Raw genomic sequence first — 23,711 nt, forward strand, 5'->3', positions numbered from 1 at the left:
ACTGAGCTTTGATCCTTGCAGTAGTCACTGCATCTAGAATCTGAGTTATTATTTTGAATGTCAGTGTAAAAAAATGTGCTTTAGAACTTATTTGACTGAACTTTAAATATATAGCTAATTTATATACCATGCTGTTGCTCTTATCTTCTTACATATATATTTAAGTGTGCTGCTGTTGTCTCTTTCTGTCTCATAAACATACAAGATAACAGGAACGGGTATATCTTACCATTCAAAAAAGACTGACGAAAACAAAATCGTACGAAAACTGAAGCAATATTTCCCACAAGAAATAATGTAAATCCATTAATCCATTCCAGACAACCAAAAATATTAACAAAAAATACATTTTATAGAGAATAAGTATGTATAGTTTTACGTACAGAAAACAATGAGAAATAAATATAAATGACTAATGAAATGGGTAAATGAACATTTCACTTCACTTTTACCTTTATTAAAGACTCTTGTTGGTGTATGGAAGATGGCGAGGAGGGGAGAGGGAGGAGGAGAGGTTATTGTTTGGAAGGGGAATCTCCGTCTATAAGGAATTCAGGTATCAAGGCCCTATCCGGGGTTGCTTCCCTTCTTTGTCTTTGATTGGCACTAGGACCAGCTTGAGTCACTGGACTCCTGTCACACAAAAAAATCTGTTCAGAGAGGTCTGTTTCTGGCATCTCTTCAAGATTTGCCTAAAATGGGACAAGGCATTGTCATTGAGAATGTTGCAGACATGGCTTGCACCAGCTTTGTTAGAGAGATAGTTCCCCACAAAACTGCAAGTCATTCCACTTTGCACACATGTCCTTAACCCCTTCAGGGTCCAAGGCCCAAATCTGAAGTGGTGCCCCAGTGTCCAAGAATTTTCAAAAAAAAAATTTGTTATTTTTTCTTATGAAATGGTAGAGAATCTTTTTGTGAAGGTAATAAAAAAAAAGTATGAAATTTGATGGAAAATTGACGAAATTATGCTCTCGTGAATTTTGATGTGTCAGCGATATTTACGAATCGGCGATTTTGCCGACTTTGACTCCCATTTTAGGCCAATTACATTATTCCAGTCAACCAAATTCTTAGCTATTTCACTAGTATTACTTCTATTCTATCGATTGAGCACAAGAAATCGCCAAGTCAACTGTTTCAACTACAAATTAAAGTGATCAGAAATTGTTAATTTGGCCAATTTAACACAAAGTTCAAAATATTCCAATTTCAAAATAGGGTCCAGAATAAACAATGTAGGTATTCCTGGAACTAAACTAACATTTCCTCTGTTCATTAGTTACGTTTTGAGGCTTTACAAATAAATTCCATTTTGATTTTTTATTCACATATTGAATTTTTATTCACACCAAAAAATAGAAGATTTACTGTTATGCAATACTGTAATAATTGTATAAATATCATCACCATATTTGTGAATGCATATTAGACCCACCAGCTGGCGTGTATTAGACGTGTGAGGTCGTTTGTTTACTCTTGAATATCGGCAAAAATTTAACATTTCTGCTACTTTGAGCTTAGTTTCAAGCCATTTCCAATGCGAAAACCAATCAAAATCATCTCTATTTCTGTAATATGTCTTCCATTCTATCAAATGAGACCAAGAAATCACAAATAGAACTATAAAAAACATACAAAAAAACACTGCAAAGTCGCTGTTTTAATCGAAAAATCATGATTTCAGTTTTTTCTCTCATTATACACAGCGTGCTGCAGGATCTGTTTTATGTGGTGCAGACATACCACATAGATGTATTCTCTCATGTCTAGGCCCAAATGTACCACTCACAGTTTATCAGAGTGAGCTGAGCTCATGACGTAGATCTACGGTTTGGACCCTGAACGTAAGGCCGTAGATCTACGGGACGGACCCTCAAAGGGTTAATCACTGAAGAAGGCACATTCTCCCCTCTCTCTTCCTCCTCCTCTGAAGCAATTTCCTCAGCTGAAGGTCTTGCAGCTCTTCAATGGTTAGCTCTTCCCTGTGGTCGTCCACCAATCTTCCACATCCTGGCCACTCACATATAACCCGATGGACTTCCCCAAAGATGCAGTAGATTCCGTAACAGGCGTAGGGCTGTCAGGGTCAGCCTCAGACCCTTCAAAATCCTTCTCGAGGACACATTCTGGCCACAATTTTCTCCAAGCAGAGTTCATCGTCCTGGACGCCACTCCCTTCCAAGTCTTATCTATAAGGCTTATGCAATTGAGGATACTGAAGTGATTCCTCTAGAACTCTCTTAGAGTCAATTCGGTGTTTGAGGTCACTTCAAAACACCTTTGAAACAGTGCTTTGGTGTAGAGTTTTTTGAAATTTGAAATGACCTGCTGGTCCATGGGCTGGATGAAAGGTGTGGTATTAGGGGGCAAGAACTTAATTGTGATGAAACTAAACTCCTCCAACAATTGGTCTTCCAAGCCTGGAGGATGAACAAGAGCATTGTCCAATACCAGGAGGCACTTGAATGGCAATTGATTTTTCAGGTGGTATTTCTTCACACTCGGGCCAAACACTTCATTGACCCACTCAATGAAAATTTGCTTTGTGACCCATGCTTTATTGTTAGCCTTCCACATCACACATAATTTACTCTTGATGACATTGTTTTTTTTTTTTGAACACTTGAGAATTTTCAGGGTGACACTAGTAAAGGCTTCACTTTGAAATCTCCACTAGCATTACCACAGAACAAGAGAGTTAGCCTATCCTTCATAGGCTTTTGTCCTGGCAGTGCCTTTTCCTGTGTGACGTAGGTCCTCTTTCGCATTTTCTTCCAAAAGAGGCCTGTTTCGTCACAATTGAAGACTTGTTGGGGGAAGAATCCTTCAGCCTCTATGTACTCCTTGAATTCATCATTGAATTCTTCGGCCCTACGTTTGTTCGAACTTGCAGCTTTGCCATGCCTTACCACACTGTGTATGCCAGTTCACTTCTTGAATTTGTCAAACCAGCCTCTGCTAGCCTTAAATTCACTAACAGCAGCACTCGTTCCAGGCATTTTCTTTGCAAGATCTGCATGCACCTGCTATGCCTTTTCACAAATTATCACCTCCAAAACACTATCTTCCACTAACTGTTTTTTGTTGATCCACACCAACAACAACTTCTCAACATCTTCGATTGTTTGTGATCTCTGTTTTGTTAGCACATTTACCCCTTTCGCAACATCAGTTTCCTTGATTTCTTTTTTCTTTGCCAGGATGGAACTGATCGTTGATACAGACTTCCCATACATCCTGGTGAGATTGGCCATGTGTACTCCACTTTCATACTTTACTATGCGTTCTTTCTTGAATTCTATCGTGTTTTTCACCTTCTTCATGAAAAGGCTGGCACTTGTGGAGAAATTTTCTCCAGGAGGGGGGTATTCAGCCCCCTTCAGCCCCTTTCAGCCCTGAGGGGCCCAGCCCTCTCAGAAGGGGCAAGCATCTTGTTTACTGCTACAGCAAGTAATTGATCCCAAATGCAGTACAAGTATGTGACGTGGTCAAGCGACCGCCACTCCTTGCAAGAATCTGATGTTGCAAATACATATGTAGTTTAGTTATGAGAGACAGTCCATCTCTTACCTTAGCAGGACAATTAAGGAAAATCCTGCTCCTACTATATTACCATGGTAAAGATAGTGAACATTGTTGGAAAAATTGTGACCATATATCCTGATGCAAATGGAATAATAAGGACAGTTGATGTTTTAAGCAAAGGTGTAGTGAATAAGCGGACAATAAATAAACTAGTGCCGTTAGAATTACAGTGTTGAAAACAAAATTAGTGATTCTCCAGAAACCACACAGACTAAAGCTGTTCAGAAAAGGCAAGCAGCAGTCGTGGCAAGTGAGAAAATCAAATTAACGTTAAGTGATGAATAGTTGTGATGAATGGTTTGAAAAACCGACAAGTTGAAGATTGAGACACTTATGCAACATATGGGAATCTTTATTCAGGAAACGTTTCGCCACAAAGTGGCTTCATCAGTCCAATACAAAGTAGAAAGGTGTAAGGAGAGGAGGAGTTTGAGGTAATCAGTCCCTCAGCCTGGAGTCGATGTGTTCAGTCCATCAATCTTGTAGAATGCACAGCATAGGGCCATAGACGTCGCTTATATACTGTAGTGAGGTGAAGCGAAGCAGGAGGAGGTGGGGTCATAGTGGTACCATCCACTAGTCAAAGTAGGTCTTCGTCCAAAGGTTGGACAAGTGTTGAAGAATTCTTTGTAACAAGATCCCATGATGCTGCAGTGTCTAACAGTTGTGATGAATGGTTTGAAAAACCGACAAGTTATGCAACATATGTTGCATAAGTGTCTCAATCTTCAACTTGTCGGTTTTTCAAACCATTCATCACAACTGTCAGACACTGCAGCATCATGGGATCTTGTTACAAAGAATTCTAAAATACTTGTCCAACCTTTGGACGAAGACCTACTTCGACTAGTGGATGGTACCACTATGACCCCACCTTCTCCTGCTTCGCTTCACCTCACTACAGTATATAAGCGACGTCTACAGCCCTATGCTGTGCATTCTACAAGATTGATGGACTGAACACATCGACTCCAGGCTGAGGGACTGATTACCTCAAACTCCTCCTCTCCTTAGGCCTTTCTACTTTGTATTGGACTGATGAAGCCACTGTGTGGTGAAACGTTTCCTGAATAAAGATTCCCATATGTTGCATGATGAATAGTTCACCTGCAGCGAACCTCCGCCACCCCCCAGTGTGGAGAAATTTTCTCCAGGAGGGGGGTATTCAGCCCCTTTCACCCCCTTTCAGCCCTGAGGAGCCCAGCCCTCTCAGAAGGGGCAAGCATCTTGTTTACTACTACAGCAAGTAATTGATCCCAGATGCAGTACAAGTATGTGACGTCAAATGACCGCCACTCCTTGCAAGAATCCGATGTTGCAAATACAGTGGACCCCCGCATAACGATCACCTCCGAATGCGACCAATTATGTAAGTGTATTTATGTAAGTGCGTTTGTACGTGTATGTTTGGGGGTCTGAAATGGACTAATCTACTTCACAATATTCCTTATGGGAACAAATTCGGTCAGTACTGGCACCTGAACATACTTCTGGAGTGAAAAAATATCGTTAACCGGGGGTCCACTGTAGTTTAGTTATGAGAGACAGTACATCTCTTACCTTAGCAGGACAATTAAGGAAAATCCTGCTCCTGTTATATTACCATGGTAAAGATAGTGTACATTGTTGTCTATGCTTAAGACAGCAAGAATCAAGCATTCTGCTTTGCTTCATGGAGGAAGTTTGGCAAGGAAGCAAAAAGTACTAGGTCAGCTTTTCCCTTATGTTCTAGGGGCATTGCAGCGGCATAGGAGGCTGTGAGGTCAGATTACTTTTGACTTTACTGAGAGAGAGAGACATTGACATGCTGGAATAACCAACAAAGAACACTGTTCCGCACGTTTTGCACAAAAAGAATCTCAACACTTACGGAGAAGTGTGATTAGCTTCTTTTGTGACATTATGGTGTGAACAATTATTGATGAACAGTGTAACAATGAGTGTTGCGATCCAACAGAGTGTAATGTGACATTCTTCAAAGAACACTATTCTTCAATCAAGACATTGGATATCCGGGCATAACTACGGGTCAGATACATATACCCAAGTAAGTGTACTAATTCGTAATGAGTATGATTGACTGCGCAGTTGAGTAGTTACAAATTAGTAACTTATCATTAAACCCGGTGAGAAGCAGACCTTTGAGTCCACACACATAAGTTTTGTCAGCAGTCAGTGTCTGATATATGCTGACATAATACCCCCTAGGGATAATTTACATGTATTATTAAGACATTTCCATTTCAGCCCTTTGCGAAGTGGTTACGGCTTCTCAAGACCTCACCTGCAGGGGCGGCTGTGCAGGCGATGAGCTGTCTTACCAAGCTAAGTTCCCTCTATATTTAATCTTTAACCTTAGCTGGTAAACCATTTCTCAACAGCACTCGGAACTTTCTTTGGCCCCATTGTGGCTTACTTAGCAGTCATACTCAATAAACAAGCACAAGAAACAATTGATTTTTACGAAATGTTTTGGATGAACGCGTGGGGTGATGCTCACTCAACGAGAAACAAAGGCAGACTGAGTCACGAACGCATGGGATGCTTTGTGTGGGCGCTCAATTCCGAGAAATGAGTGGCTGAGTCATGCAGGCAAGCAGACGAGTTTGGTTCAGACCATTTTCAACTGTACGAAAACCGAGTGGATGTATGAAAACTGGAACAAAATTTCAACGAAAAAAGTTATCGAAAACCGAATCATATGAAAACTAGGGCATACAAAAACCAAGGTTTGACTGTACCTCTCTGGGTAGTTGCTGTCTACTAACCTAAAATTGTAATATATTAATAAAAATAATATTCCTATGTCATTTTTAAAGGATGGGGCAAAATAGGAAGACTTGGAGGGTGCATAAATCTGTAGTGGAATGGAGGAGGGGTAGGGGTCATCCTAGGAAAGGATAGAAGGGGGAGGGGTAAGAGAGGTTTTGTGTGTAAGGGGGCTTGGACATGCAGCATTCATGTGTGAGCATGCTAGATAGGAGTGAATGTTGATGAATGGTTTTTGGGACCTGATGATCTATTGGAGTGTGAACAGGGTGGTGAATGTTACAATGAGGAGAAGGCTGGAGGCAGTGGAGATGTCATGGCTGAGGGCAATGTGGTGTGAATATATATTAATGCAGAGAATTCGTAGTTTGGAAATTAGGAGGAGGTGCGGGATTACCAAAACTATTATCCAGAGTGGTGAGTAGGGGTTACTAAGGTGGTTTGGACATGTAGAGAGAATGGAATGAAACAGAATGACTTCAAGAGTGTATAAATCTGTAGTGGAGGGAAGGCGGGGTAGGGGTCAGTCGAGGAAAGGTTGGAGGGAGGGGGTAATGCGGTTTTGTGTACAAGGGGCTTGGACTCCCAGCAAGCAAGCATGAGCATATTTGATAGGAGTGAATGGAAACAAATGGTTTTTAATACTTGACGTGCTGTTGGAGTGTGAACAAAGTAACATTTATGAAGGGATTCAGGGAAACCAGCAGGCCGGACTTGAGTCCTGTAGATGGGAAGTACAGTGCCTGCACTCTGAAGGAGGGGTGTTACTGTTGCAGTTTTATAACTGCAGTGTAAAGAAACCCTCCGGCAAGACAGTGATGGATTGAATGATGAAAGTTTTTCTTTTTCGGGCCACCCTGCCTTGGTGGGAATCGGCCGATGTGTTAATAAAATAAAAAATAATTCAGGGAAACTAGTTAGACGGACTTGAGTCCTGGAGGTGAGAAGTACAATGGTTGCACTTTAAAGGAGGGGTTTGGGATATTGACTGTTTGGAGTGATATCTAAACTGTCATATCTGAGTGCCTCAGCAAAGACAGTGGGAGACGACTGATGTGTTGAAAATAAAATATATATTGTCAAATATATATTGTAGTAGGTTGGTAGACAGCAACCACCCAGGGAGGTACTACCGTCTTGCCAAGTGAGTACAAAACAAAATCCTGTAATTGTTTTACATGATGGTAGGATTGCTGATGTCTTGTCTGTCTCATAAATATGCAAGATTACAGGTATGTCTTGCTACTTCTACTTATACTTAGGTCACACTACACATACATGTACACATTTATTTATACACACTCATCTGAGTTTTCTTTGATTTTATCTTAATAGTTCTTGGTCTTATTACTTTTCCTTTTATATCCATGGGGAAGTGGAATAAGAATCTTTCCTCCGTAAGCCATGCGTGTTGTAAAAGTCAATTAAAATGCCGGGAACAATGGGCTAGTAACCCCTTTTCCTGTAAAGATTACTAAAAAGAATAAGAAGAAGAAAATTGTCAAAGTGGGAAGTCTGAATGTGCGTGGATGTTGTGCAAATGATAAGAAAGAGATGATTGTGGATGTTATGAATGAGAAGAAGCTGGATGTCCTGGCTTTAAGTGAAACAAAGCTGAAGGGGGTGGGAGAGTTTCAATGGAGAGGAATAAATGGGATTAGGTCAGGGGTTTCAAATAGAGTTAGAGCTAAAGAAGGAGTAGCAATAATGTTGAAGGATAAGCTATGGCAGGAAAAGAGGGACTATAAATGTATTAATTCAAGGATTATGTGGAGTAAAATAAAGATTGGATGTGAAAAGTGGGTTATAATAAGCGTGTATGCACCTGGAGAAGAGAGAAGTGTAGAGGAGAGAGAGAGATTTTGGGAAATGTTGAGTGAATGCGTGGGGAGTTTTGAATCAAGTGTGAGAGTAATGGTGGTAGGGGATTTCAATGCCAAAGTGGGTAAAAATGTTATAGAGGGAGTAGTAGGTAAATTTGGGGTGCCAGGGGTAAATGTAAATGGGGAGCCTTTAATTGAGCTATGTGTAGAAAGAGATTTGGTAATAAGTAATACATATTTTATGAAAAAGAGGATAAATAAATATACAAGGTATGATGTAGCATGTAATGAAAGTAGTTTATTAGATTATGTATTGGTGGATAAAAGGTTGATGGGTAGGCTCCAGGATGTACATGTTTATAGAGCGGCAACTGATATATCGGATCATTATTTAGTTGTAGCTACAGTTAGAGTAAGAGGTAGACGGGAAAAGAGGAAGGTGGCAACAACAAGTAAGAGGGAGGTGAAAGTGTATAAACTAAGGGAGGAGGAAGTTAGGGTGAGATATAAATGACTATTGGCAGAAAGGTGGGCTAGTGCAAAGATGAGTAGTGGGGGGGTTGAAGAGGGTTGGAATAGTTTTAAAAATGCAGTATTAGAATGTGGGGCAGAAGTTTGTGGTTATAGGAGGGTGGGGGCAGGAGGAAAGAGGAGTGATTGGTGGAATGATGAAGTAAAGGGTGTGATAAAAGAGAAAAAGGTAGCTTATGAGAGGTTTTTACAAAACAGAAGTGTTATAAGAAGAGCAGAGTATATGGAGAGTAAAAGAAAGGCAAAGAGAGTGGTGAGAGAGTGCAAAAGGAGAGCAGATGATAGAGTGGGAGAGGCACTGTCAAGAAATTTTAATGAAAATAAGAAAAAATTTTGGAGTGAGTTAAACAAGTTAAGAAAGCCTAGGGAAAGTATGGATTTGTCACTTAAAAACAGAGTAGGGGAGTTAGTAGATGGGGAGATGGAGGTATTAGGTAGATGGCGAGAATATTTTGAGGAACTTTTAACTGTTTTTGCAGAGGTGCTCAGAATACAACAGTTTAGAAGCATATACATATACAGATACACAACATATCCCTCCAAACTGCCAATATCCCAAACCCCTCCTTTCAAGTGCAGGCATTGTACTTCCCATTTCCAGGACTCAAGTCCGACTATATGAAAATAACCGGTTTCCCTGAATCCCTTCGCTAAATATTACCCTGCTCACACTCCAACAGATCGTCAGGTCCCAAGTACCATTCGTCTCCATTCACTCCTATCTAACACGTTCACGCACGCTTGCTGGAAGTCCAAGCCCCTCACCTACAAATCCTCCTTTACCCCCTCTCTCCAACCCTTTCGAGGATGACCCCTACCCAGCCTTCCTTCCCCTATAGATTTATATGCTTTCCATGTCATTCTACTTTGATCCATTCTCTCTAAATGACCAAACCACCTCAACAACCCCTCTTCTGCCCTCTGACTAATACTTTTATTAACTCCACACCTTTTCCTAATTTCCACACTCCGAATTTTCTGCATAATATTTACACCACACATTGCCTTTAAACAGGACATCTCCACTGCCTCCAACTGTCTCCTCGCTGCTGCATTTACCACCCAAGCTTCACACCCATATAAGAGTGTTGGTACTACTATACTTTCATACATTCCCTTCTTTGCCTCCATAGATAACGTTTTTTGACTCCACATATACCTCAACGCACCACTCACCTTTTTTTCCTCATCAATTCTATGATTAACCTCATCCTTCATAAATCCATCCGCCGACACGTCAACTCCCAAGTATCTGAAAACATTCACTTCTTCCATACTCCTCCCCAATTTGATATCCAATTTTTCTTTATCTAAATCATTTGTTACCCTCATCACCTTACTCTTTTCAGTGTTCACTTTCAACTTTCTACCTTTACACACAATCCCAAACTCATCCACTACCCTTTGCAATTTTTCTTTAGAATCTTCCATAAGCACAGTATCATCACAAAAAGTAACTGTGTCAATTCCCATTTTGAATTTGATTCCCCAAAATTTAATCTCACCCCTCTCCTGAACACCCTAGCATTTACTTCCTTTACAACCCCATCTATAAATATATTAAACAACCATGGTGACATTACACATCCCTGTCTAAGGCCTACTTTTACCGGGAAGTAGTCTCCCTCTCTTCTACACACCCTAACCTGAGCCTCACTATCCTCATAAAAACTCTTTACAGCATTTAATAACTTACCACCTATTCCATATACTTGCAACATCTGCCACATTGCTCCTCTAACCACTCTATCATATGCCTTTCTAAATCCACAAATGCAATAAAAACTTCCCTACCTTTATCTAAATACTGTTCACATATATGCTTCAATGTAAACACTTGATCTACACATCCCATACCCACTCTGAAACCTCCTTGCTCATCTGCAATCCTACATTCTGTCTTACCTCTAATTCTTTCAATTATAACCCTACCGTACACTTTTCCTTGTATACTCAGTAAACTTATTCCTCTATAATTTTTACAATCTCTTTTGTCCCCTTTCCTTTTATATAAAGGGACTATACATGCTCTCCGCCAATCCCTAGGTACCTTCCCCTCTTTCATACATTTATTAAACAAAAGTACCAACCACTCCAACACTATATCTCCCCCTGCTTTTAACATTTCTGCCATGATCCCATCAGTTCCAGCTGCTTTACCCCTTTTCATTCTACATAATGCCTCACGTACCTCCACCACACTTACATTCTGCTCTTCTTCACTCCTAAAAGATGGTATACCTCCCTGACCAGTGCATGAAATTACCGCCTCTGTTTCTTCCTTAACATTTAAAAGTTCCTCAAAATATTCTCGCCATCTACCTAATACCTCCATCTCCCCATCTACTAACTCCCCTACTCTGTTTTTAACTAACAAATCCATACTTTCCCTAGGCTTTCTTAACTTGTTTAACTCACTCCAAAATTTTTTCTTATTTTCATTAAAATTTCTTATTATTATAACAATATAAATAATTTGTAATTTTTATTCACACAAAAAATATAAGATTTACTGTAATGCCTTCTTGCAATAATTGTATAAATAATTTCAACCCATTCACGACTGTTTACTCTTGAATATTGCCAAAACAGTCGAACATTTCTCCTGTGTTGAGCTCAATTTCAAGGTACTTTTTGTCATGAAAGCAATCAAAATCTGGAATTCTTTAGGTGAATATAAAAGAAACACTGTCTGTTTATAAATTCAAGTCTCTTCTCAAAAATCACTTACTCACCCACAATTAAATAAATCCTGAATAATCATATCTCATAAATTGTATCTCATATATGTATCTCATTATTGTATCTCATAAATGTCAACCTGTGACCCAATCAAACTTTGTTACTATTTAACTTCATTACCTAACAGAATACTCCATTCTACTGATTACACAGCAGCACAGTAAATGACCATATGACCTGTCTTTGTAATACTCATTTGTACTAAATTGTTATCTGTTTTACAATAATTTTTGTACCACTGAATATATCATTGCTTAGTTAATATTAAATTAATTTTAAGCCTGCCCATAATGCTCTGCATACAAGGGGCTCTGGCATGCTGCACTTTAAAAATTGTATTCCTTGTACTTCTCTGTATCATGTTCAAATTAATAAATAAATAAATATATCTTCCATTCTATCAAATGAGACCAAAAAAAGAGAATACAGTGATGAAAACCATGCAAAAATACTGCTAAGGGGTGGCTAATTGCTGAGAAGTGAACTCCATTATTTATGCTTAGATTTCTTTCATTTTTGGTGTACGTTAAGAAGCATCTTTCCATCATATATTGCCCAAGTTTTAATAAGATTGTCCAACAAACAAATGAGATACAATTCCCTAGATCAAGAGCAAGAGCCCCTCACCAGCGTCAAGGAACCTGCCTTGAGGTCTGCTCGGTTATGGAAATTTTGGTCATGTATGGAAACAAAAAATCGACCCATCGACTGTTCGTATTTGGAAAAACTCGCACGTGGATGCGCTCGCAAGTAGAGGTTCCACTGTACCAAGAAACAACAGTGTTTGTATAAACCAGAAAACCATATTGAGGGAGGTCTTCTAATGACACATTCAGGGGGGGTTACTATGAGGCTGCAATATTTATTTTATTCCATATTTACATATTGTGAATGTGCATGTTACGTTAATGTACCATTGTCATGCAGCTGAAGGCAAAAGATACGGAGGACTTCCTTAGTGAACAGGGAGGTACAGGCACACAACATTTTAACAAGCACCAACCTTGCCGATGTAGGAGAAGGTTGTTTCAAGCCTGGAACACGAGGAAAGTATCTGCAGAAGACCCACAAAGAAGAAACAAGAATTTATTACACACTGATCACTCATGGGAATCCACTCTTATGAACGAGTTAACTCTGTTTGACAAGGGGCAGTTAAGGCAGGTGGCACAGTAGTCACACAGCTGGTGCGCTAAGCAGATCAACTAGCCATTATCCTCAAAAATCCTAGATAAACAGTAAGGCCTGCCACAAATCTTGGGGCCCAAGAAAAAGAAAATCCTGGCCATTGAGGTATCTATGGAGGAGACAGGGAGTCAGCATTGCAGCCATAACAAGAGACTGATAATTTGAACTCAAAGTACGTACTGATAAAGTATCCAGCATCCACAACAAATGAACATTAGTGTGCAAGTGAAGGTAGAAAGAGCTACACTCAGCTCAAAAGTGTGAGATAAATCATGCTGTATTAATAATGTTTATTTTTTTATGCCATACAAATACACCTACCATCCGACTTACGACCTGCTCGACATACGTCCACTCGACTTATGACCGTGCATCTGGCAGCTGGGCTGGGCCGGCTGATGCACACCACTGCACAATATTTGACAATACTCGTGGCGTCAATGCGTCATGCAGGCAGCATCAGTTTGAGTAACCCTGCCCTATCAGCAGCATCATACTGTATTAACTGTACTAACTGGACAATAAATTTCACCATGACCCCTAAGATGAAGTCTGAATCTTGCACTGGAGATTGTGGCAAGAAAGACTCTTACTCTCCAACTCTCTGTCTGTATCTGTCTGCCTGTATATCTGTGTATCTCTGTATCTGTGTGTGTCTGTCTGTCTACCTGTGTGTTTGTCTACCTGTGTGTCTGTCTTTCTGTCTACCTGTGTGTCTGTCTTTCTGTCTACCTGTGTGTCTTTCTGTCTACATGTGTGTCTGTCTTTCTGTCTACCTGTGTGTGTCTGTATACCTGTGTGTCTGTCTTCCTGTGTGTGTCTGTCTTTCTGTCTACCTGTGTGTCTGTCTTTCTCTCTACTTGTGTGCCTATCTTTATGTCTACCTGTGTCTGTCTACCTGAGTGTGTGTTTCTGTCTGTGTGTCTGTCTTTCTGTCTACCTGTGTCTGTCTTTCTGTCTACCTATGTGTCTGTCTTTCTGTCTACCTATGTGTCTGTCTACCTGTGTGTCTGTCTACCTGTGTCTGTCTTTCTGTCTGCTTGTCTGTCTCAGAGCCACTCATTAAGAGTGTAATTGGTCTTGAAGATGCCATATTAATAATGATATTAACAATAATCACTGAGGCGCATTAAATGTTTATAAAATGTTAATATAGACATTTTGCTTAATCCACCTATGATTTTTTTCAAAATTATATAATAAACATGCTACATAACATATAAACATATAAATTAACAAATATGAGATGCTTTTCTGGTCAGCTTGACAGAGTGAACAGGAATCATTCGTGTCCAGGCTGGTAACAACAACAACAGCAACAACAACGTTTGTTTACATAACTCTTGAACCTTCTACCCTCTCATTCTCTCATTCTTGTTTACTTGCCTCTCACTCTACATTAAGACTACAGATATTTTAGGGTAAGTAATGAGTGGACACGATTATTATATTATAGTTTAATAATAATATTATTATTAGTATTAGTGCATATGTATTATTGTAATAATAATAATAATTATTATTATTATTAATTTAGGGCACTGGAGCACAGATCCACTGTATAGCACTTTGTCTGGATTTTTTAGGTTATCCTAGGTAATTTATACTATGTATGATAACTTCACTTACGTGTACCTGTGTGAGAGAGAGAGAGAGAGAAAGATAGAGATACAGAGAGAGAGAGAGCCACATTCAGTCAGCCAACCACCCACCCACCCACACGGCCAGCCGGATAAGTATTACACATTCCAGAGTTGTTTCTCTTTACTTAGGGTATAGGTTATACTACATTCTGGCAGGATGACACTACCAGTGGTATTCTCCCATTCCACTGTGTCGACATTACATAAAGATAACAGTAACATATGATACTGTATGCGATGTAAAATTTACAATATAGTTCACTACTATGTATACATTATATACAGTACAGTGGAACCTCAAAAATCAAACGTATCACATCGAACGTTTCGAAAATAGGACCATTTTTTCGGACAAACTGTGTCCCTATTATCGAATGCGCCCCTATTTTTGGACCGCCGGGTACGGGACCTGTCTGCCGCCCGCTCTGTCTGCCTCCCCGCGCAGGTGCCATGAGCAGTCTAGCTTTGTTTATGCTTGAGTGAACACTAACCTGCGCTCTCATTCACGCATTTTACGATTATTTCGTTGTGTTTAGTGCTTGTGGGGCTGTGAAATAAGCTGCCATGGGCCCAAAGAAACTTGCTAGTGGTACCCCTGTGGTAAAGAAAGTGAGAAACACCACAATACAGAAGTATGAGAGTGGTGTGAGACTTGTTGAGCTTGCCAGGATGTATGGGAAAAACAAGTCGACCATCTGTTCTATCCTGTCAAAGAAAGAACAAATCAAGGAAGCTGATGTTGCGAAAGGTGTTAATATAGGGAGTGGATGAGGTGCCTTCTTCAAAGATTAAGGAGATTTGTGCCAAGTGGAATGATGTCCAAATGTTTGTGCAGAAGTACCACTCTGAGGAAGCTGAAACAAGCCTTCTTTGCAACAAGTTCAGTGACAAAACCATGTCCCATTTTAGGGAAATATTAAAGAGGCGCCAGAAACGGAGGACTGTGGACAGTTATTTTGTGAGACAGGGGTCCAGTGACTCTCAAGCTGGTCCTAGTGGCATTAAATGACAGAGAAGGGAAGTAACCCCAGAGAGGGCTTTACCTGAAGTCCTCATGGAGGGGGATTCTCCTTCCAACCACTAACCCCAACTCCCTCTCTCCTCCTCCCTATCTTCCAGATGCCATCACCAATCTTCAATAAAGGTAAGTAAAAATGTTATTTTATATGTATTATTATACATAATTAAAAACTATAGTATTTGTTGTATGTAAAACTGTAATTAATCTCTATAAAATGTATTTTTTGTGTGAATATTTTTGGGTTTCTGGAACGGATTAATTGTATTTCCATTATTTCTTATGGGAAATATTGCTTCGAATTTCAGACTTTTCGAATTTAGAACTAGCTCCTGGAACGGATTAAGTTTGATTTTTGAGGTTCCACTGTATATAAATAATTAAAATATAACAATAGAAGTAAATTATGGTAAAAAGAATGAAATAATGATTGTACATTACATTACAGTACTATGTAGGTAGTTTATATAGGAAAGGTTTGATATTATGCCCTACCCAGTATGTCAGCAATTTTCAAAGGTTCGACTTATGTCCATTTTGACTTACGACCGGTTGGTCGGAATCATGCTTGGTCGTAAGTCGGATGGTAGGTGTAACAGAGTTTAAATGAAATAATACAATTTTAGGAACAAACGAAAGCCACTAATTATTATATACATTTCAGGCAACTAATTACGTATAAGACTTACACGTTACTTAACCCTTTTACTGTTTCGGTCGTATATATACGTCTTACGAGCCACCGTTTTTGACATATATATACTTATAAATTCTAGCGACTTCAGATCAAGCAGGAGAAAGCTGGTAGGCCCACATGTGAAAGAATGGGTCTATGTGGTCAGTGTACACCATGTAAAAAAAAATCTTGCAGCATGCAGTGCATAATGAGGTGTCTCCTGGTGTCGCAAAATTTCCAAAAAAAAAAAAAAAAAAAAAAAAATCTTAAGAAATGATAGAAAATCTTTTCCCAATTGTAATGACACCAAAAGAACGAAATTTGATGGAAAATTAACGAAATTACGCTCTCGTGAAGTTAGTGACCTCGGCGATATTTATGAATCGGCGATTTCGCCCACTTTGAGCCCTATTTTCGGCTAATTCCATTGTTCCAGTCAACCAAACTCATAGTGATTTCTTTAGAACTCCATTTTTTTCTATCGATTGAGTACAAGAAACTGCTCATTTACCGATTTCAACTACCCAATAACGTGGTCAGAAATTTGCAATTTGGCCAATTTCACGAAAATTAAAAAATATGACAATTTCAAAATTGGGTCCAGAATGAACAATGCAGACATTCCTGGCTCAAAAATAACATTTTCTTTGTTCATCAGTCACGTCTCCAGGCCCCTCTGATATTACTGTTGCTTTCTATCTTCCTTTGCAGATGACACCCGAATCTGCATGACAGTGTCTTCCATTGCAGACACTGCAAGGCTCCAGGCGGACATCAACCAAATCTTTCGATGGGCAGCAGAAAACAATATGAAGTTCAATGATGAGAAATTTCAATTACTCCGATATGGTAAACACAAGGAAATTAAAACTTCATCAGAGTACAAAAGAAATTCTGGTCACAAAATAGAGCGAAAAACCAATGTCAAACACCTGGGAGTGATCATGTTGGAGGATCTCGCCTTCAAAGACCATAATTTTGTATCAATCGCATCTGCTAGAAAAATGACAGGATGGATAATGAGAACCTTCAAAACTATGGATGCCAAGCCCTTGATGACACTCTTGAGGTCGCTTGTTCTATCTAGGCTGGAATATTGCTGCACACTAACAGCACCTTTCAAGTCAGCTGAAATTGCTGACCTAGAAAATGTACAGAGAACCTTCACGGCACGCATAACGGAGATAAAACACCTCAATTACTGGGACCGCTTGAAGCTCCTGAACCTGCATTCCCTGGAATGCAGGCGGGAGAGATACATGATTATATACACCTGGAAAATCCTAGAGGGACTAGTACCGAACTTGCACACGAAAATCACTTGCAACGAAAGCAAAAGACTTGCAGACGATGCAACATCCCCCCAATGAAAAGCAGGGGTGTCACTAGCATGTTAAGAGACAATACAATAAGTGTCAGGGGCCTGAGACTGTTCAACTGCCTCCCAGCATACATAAGAGGGGTCACCAATAGACCCCTGGTAGTCTTCAAGCTGGCACTGGACAAACACCTAAAGTCGGTACCTGACCAGCCGGGCTGTGGCTTGTACGTTGGATTGCGTGCAGCCAGCAGTAACAGCCTGGTTGATCAGGCTCTGATCCACCAGGAGGCCTGGTCACAGACCGGGCCACGGGGGCGTTGACTCCCGGAACTCTCTCCAGGTAAACTCCAGGTAAACAAAAAATAGAAGATTTACTGTTATGCAGACTACTACAATATTGTAATAATTGTAGAAATAATGTCAACCCATTCATGACTGCATATTAGAATGGCTACTTGGACATTTATTGGAAAATTACATCATTTGTTTACTTTTGAACATAGGCAAAAATCAAACATTTCCCCTACTTTGAGCTCCATTTCAAGGTTCTTTTCATAGTAAAACCAATCAAAATCACCTCTATTTCTATAATATGTTTTCCATTCTTTCAAATGAGACCAAGAAAACGAGATAATACAACCATAAATACTACACGAAAATAGACGACAAAGTCGGTATTTTAATAAAAAAAAAAAGGTCGAAGTTTTTTTTTTCTCATTATGCACCGCATGCTGCAGGATTTTTTTATATGGTGCACACTGACCACACAGACCTATTTTCTCACATGTGGGCCTACCAGCTTTCTCCTGCTTGACTGGAAGCCGCTAGAATTTATGAGTATATGTACATCAAACACGGTGGCTCGTAAGACGTATATATACGACTGAAACAGTCAAAGGGTTAAACTGATTCAATTATCTTCGGTTTTGTGGGGGTAACTGAATAAAGTTTGAATACTGATTAAATAGAGATTGCAATACAAATAAAATGGGACAAGATATGTTGTTGGCTTCAAGAGAGTTAAGTATATATTTGGTGTAACTACGAGTTTGACATAGTACACATGGATCCCCAGGTCCCCACCTATAAACTGATTTTTTCAACAAAGTACAGTGGACCCCCGCATAACGATTACCTCCGAATGCGACCAATTATGTAAGTGTATTTATGTAAGTGCATTTGTACGTGTATGTTTGGGGGTCTGAAATGGACTAATCTATTTCACAATATTTCTTATGGGAACAAATTCGGTCAGTACTGGCACCTGAACATACTTCTGGAGTGAAAAAATATCGTTAACCGGGGGTCCACTGTATATCCATCGACATATGATTAGTAATTTACAATAACGAGTACACAGTGAAAGTCATGCACAGGAAATGTGGAGGATTATATGTGGGATTGGTAAATTATGTTTTAACAGAGCTTCATGGAGACTTGTCAGTTGTGGCTACCTCACAGGAGTGATAGTTCCTCAGGGCAACAAGGTATCACTGATAATGGCATGTAAGATAATGTTTGATAATAAATATTGTCAGACATAACGAGAACAAACACTATGCGATCTGTAATGTCACTTGCAGTATAGTTTGTACTTATTTAGACTAGCCTATTGCCCTTTTTTTTTTTAAATTTCTTCCCATACATGTAATTTATTGAATAATTTCCATTATCCTAGGTAGTAGGTTGATAGACAGGAACTGTCCAGGGAGGTACTACTGTCTTGCTGTTATGGGGCTATAGGACCCAACATGTATTTATAAGTAACAGTTACTATAATAATACCTAATTATATTGAATTGATGGGGACTTTGCTCTAAATGTCAGAAGGACTGATCAACCTTATGACTGAGAGGCAGCTGGGTCAAACCTATTTTTCTCAATATAATAGGTTATACTATAGACACATAAACACACAATTTAAATAAGTAGTTTATAAAGTTGTATTTCTTTTTGTAAAAGTAAAATTAAGAGGTGGTAGAATTGTGGTAACTGGAGAATTGTGCTTGGCAACAGTCTTTTGTTTTGGTGGGAGGAGCTTAGGTAGGCTTCTCTCTCTCTTTATAAACTACTTATTTAAATTGTGTGTTTATGTGTCTATAGTATAACCTATTATATTGAGAAAAATAGGTTTGACCCAGCTGCCTCTCAGTCATAAGGTTGATCAGTCCTTCTGACATTTAGAGCAAAGTCCCCATCAATTCAATATAATTAGGTATTATTATAGTAACTGTTACTTATAAATACATGTTGGGTCCTATAGCCCCATAACACTTGCCAAGTGAGTGTCAAGAGAAAACCTGTAATTGTTTTACATGTTGGTAGGATTGCTGGTGTCTTTTTTCTGTCTCATAAACATGCAAGGTTTCAGGTATGTTTTGCTACTTCTACTTACACTTAGGTCCCGCTACACATGCATGTACAAGCATATATATATATATATACCCCTCTGGGTTTTCTTCTATTTTCTTTCTAGTTTTTGTTTTTGTTTATTTCCACTTATCTCCATGGGGAAATGGAACAGAATTTTTCCTTTGTAAGCCATACATGTCGTAAGAGCCGACTAAAATGCCAAGAGCAAGGGGCTAGTAACCCCTTTTCCTGTATACATTACTAAAGTTAAAAAGAGAAACTTTTGTTTTTCTTTTTCCTGAAAGTTAATTTTTCTATATACATACACTCTGTATTAAAGTTGACTTTTACTGTAAATAATAATATAAGTAGTACTAATGATTTTGAAAATAAAAATATATATTCAACAGGTAAGAGCAGATGCATGGAAGCATTAGAGAAACATTACAGAAGGATTTTTCATCGTGCCATCAATGATATCATGGTCTGTGTGAGGAGCTTAAAAAAATCATATGGTTTATTAAGGTATGCTGCTTATAGTAGCTCTTATCACCAGTAGCTAATAAAAGTAAACATTTTGTTTACATGTGATGGCTAAACTTTCTTTTAGAAGCCTCTATATCAACACTTAATAATGTTTTGTCCATTCACAGGATGTCATGTGTTGACATATACAAGGAAGAAGTGGAAGACTTATTTGTCACTGATTTATTAAATGACACAGATGCTCCCCAGCCTAGTCTGAAGCTAGGTACAGACACCAATGGCTCCGTTGTTTGGTTAGGTGCTAGGACACCAATCATCACTTCTAAAAAAGGGGTGAGTAATTTCAACTAGCAGCTGTTCATTTTATCGTCCATTAAAATTTCATTCATGATTTCACTCTACATTCTAATTTTTTGCAATAATATTTTAACTAAATATGAAACTTAAATACAAATTTGGGATATGCTGTTGAGTGTGAGCAAGGTAACATTTATGAAGGGATTCAGAGAAACCAATAAGCTAGACTTGAGTCCTGGGGGTGGAAAGGGTAGTGTCTGCTCTCTGAAGAAGGGGTGGAGATGTTATAGTCGGAAGGTAATCTGAATTGTGATGTCAGCATACTTCTGACACAACAGTGCTTGAATGAATAATGGTGAATGTGTTTCCTTTGTTGGGTCGCCCTACCTTGGCTGGAGATGCTCATTGAGGTAAAAAAAAAAAAATTCTTCGCTTGTTATTTTAATACGAGTCTAATGTACAGGTCTGCCATCACAAATCCGGCAGTCAGACATCCGGTTCCATCAGTTATTCGGCACTAATTTCTGCTAGCATAATTTAAAATTTCCAGGGTCACCACACCAACCTGCTGGTGCTGTTGGCGCTACTTGCTGCATAAATCATTACAATTTCTTTTTCTCCATTTATAGTTATAACCTGCTTACTTTTAGCCCTAGCCATGGTTCCAATGAATAAAAGAAATGCTTCTTGTTGCTTAACCCTTTGAGGGCCGCCAGGCCCTCTCAGAGACTTGTTCTCAGGGTCGCCCAAATTTCAGAAAAAAAAAATGGTTTTTTCTTATGAAAAGATAGAGAATCTTTTCCCGGTCATAATGACACCAAAAGTATGAAATTTGATGGAAAACTTAGGGAATTATGCTCTCGCGAAATTAGCGATCTCGACGATGTTTACGCATCGGTGATTTTGCCCACTTTGAGCCCTATTTTCGACCAGTTCCAGTGTACTAGTCGACAGAAATCATAAATATTTCGCTAGAATTCCATTTTTTCTATCGAATGAGTACAAGAAACCACCCATTTATCAATTTCAACTATCCAATAAAGTGATGAGAATTTAGCAATTTTGCCAATTTCACACAAATTTCAAAAGATGCCAATTTCTGAATAGGTTCCAGAATAAACAAGAAAGACATTTCTGGCACTAAAATAACAAGTTCTCTGTTCATTAGTCACATCCCCAGGCCCCTTTTATATTTCTTTGGCTTTCCACTTCGAATTTTTATTCTTACAAAAAAATAGAAGATTTACTGTTATGCAGACTACTGTATTAGTGTAGAAATGGTATAAATAATATCAGCGCACTTGTGAAAGAATACTTGTATTAGACTCACCAGTTGACGTGTATTGGACGCTTGGCATGATTTGTTTACTTTTGAACTTTGATAAAAATCGAACATTTCTGCTACTTTGAGCTCAATTTCAAGGTAATTTTCATTGTAAAACCAGTCAAAATCATCTCAATTTCTGTAATATGTCTTCCATTCTATACAATGAGACCAAGAAAATTAGAATACAACAGTAAATACATACAAAAATACAGTGCAAAGTTGCTGTTTTAATCCAAAAACACGGTCAAAGTTTTTTTTTCTCATTACGCACTTTGTGCTGCAGGATTTTTTTATACTTCGCTCACTGACCACATAGACTCATTCTTTCATATGTAGGCCTACCAGCTTTCTCTCACTAGATTTGAGGGCGCTAGAATTTAAGTGTACTAGTACGTCAAAATCCCTGGGGCGTAAGCCGTACTAGTACGGCTGAAACCCCCAAAGGGTTAAAGCACCCACACAGTACATTGTCCATTAAAGATAAGGTAGCTTTGAAGCCACTGTCGGTTGCCATGAGCTCAGTCTCGTGATGCAGGGGAATATGCTTTATTATTACGCTAATATCAACACTGCTCTAATATGACATAATAAACATGTTAAATACTCCAGGGTGAATAATATTTGGTATAATACCGAGCACTTTGACGGAGGTATGAAGAGGATATAGGATACAAAGTACAGTGGACCCCCGCATAGCGACCTTAATCCGTGCAAGAGGGCTGATTGTTATGCGAAATGTTCGGTATGCGAATGAATTTTCCCCATAAGAAATAATGGAAATCAAATTAATCCATGCAAGACACCCAAAAGTATGAAAAAAAAATTTTTACCACATGAAATATACATTTTCCTACACACAAAGAGAAGGATACATGCACAATAGTAGAGTAGTACATGCACAGTATATATTGTGCATGTACTACTCTACTAAATGAAGAATAAATGACACTTACCTTTATTGAAGATGCAGCAATGACTGATGAGACACTGTGTCCTGGGAGTGCCTTTTCCTCCTGAGTACTGTAGGTCCTGTTTGGCATTTTCTTCCAGAACAGGCCTTATCACACTGTGTATGCCACTACGATTCTTAAATCTCTCAAACCAACCTTTGCTGGCTTTAAATTCACCAATATGAGCACTAGTTCCAGGCATTTTTCCCTGTTCACCTGGGTGTTAGTCGACTGGTGTGGGTTGCATCCTGGGAGACAAGATTAAGGACCCCAATGGAAATAAGTTAGACAGTCTTCGATGACACTGACTTTTTTGGGTTATCCTGGGTGGCAAATCCTCTGGGGTTAATTCTTTCTTGGTATTCTCAATAAGCCACACCAACAACGGTGCTACAGCAGCAGCAGCAGCTGACGGTGGTACAGCAGCAACAGACGATGCTACAGCAGCAGCAGACGATGCTACAGCAGCAGCAGACGATGCTACAGCAGCAGCAGACAATGCTACAGCAGCAGCAGACGATGCTACAGCAGCAGCAGACGATGCTACAGCAGCAGCAGACGATGCTACAGCAGCAGCAGACGATGCTACAGCAGCAGCAGACGATGCTACAGCAGCAGCAGACGATGCTACAGCAGCAGCAGACAATGCTACAGCAGCAGCAGACGATGCTACAGCAGCAGCAGACGATGCTACAGCAGCAGCAGACGATGCTACAGCAGCAGCAGCAGCTGACGGTGGTACAACAGCAGCAGCAGCTGACAGTGCAGCAGCAGCTGACAGTGCAGCAGCAGCTGACAGTGCAGCAGCAGCTGACGGTGGTACAGCAGCAGCTGTACCACCAATAGTAGCGATGGTTGATTGGGGTTTATTATACAACCTGGCCAGCTCGGAGACACGCACTCCACTTTCATACTTATCAATGATCTTTTTCTTCATCTCTATAGTAATTCTCACCCTTATTGCTGTAGGGTTGGCAGTAGAAGCTTTCTTGGGGCCCAT

General features: G+C 39.5%; 1 protein-coding gene across 2 annotated transcripts in view; it reads left to right on the forward strand.

Annotated features, from left to right (window-relative positions):
- LOC128688717 (uncharacterized) overlaps nucleotides 1-23,711 on the forward strand; it is a 278,982-nt gene that overhangs the window by 13,069 nt on the left and 242,202 nt on the right. For both annotated transcript variants that reach the window (XM_070087603.1, XM_070087601.1), the window contains exons 3-4: nucleotides 20,062-20,176; nucleotides 20,305-20,470. In XM_070087603.1, the coding sequence (XP_069943704.1) occupies nucleotides 20,062-20,176; nucleotides 20,305-20,470 (281 nt within the window). The remainder of the gene's footprint in view (nucleotides 1-20,061; nucleotides 20,177-20,304; nucleotides 20,471-23,711) is intronic.

Source organism: Cherax quadricarinatus, chromosome 2 (genome assembly GCF_038502225.1).
Source record: "Cherax quadricarinatus isolate ZL_2023a chromosome 2, ASM3850222v1, whole genome shotgun sequence".
Taxonomy (NCBI): Eukaryota; Metazoa; Arthropoda; class Malacostraca; order Decapoda; family Parastacidae; genus Cherax; species Cherax quadricarinatus.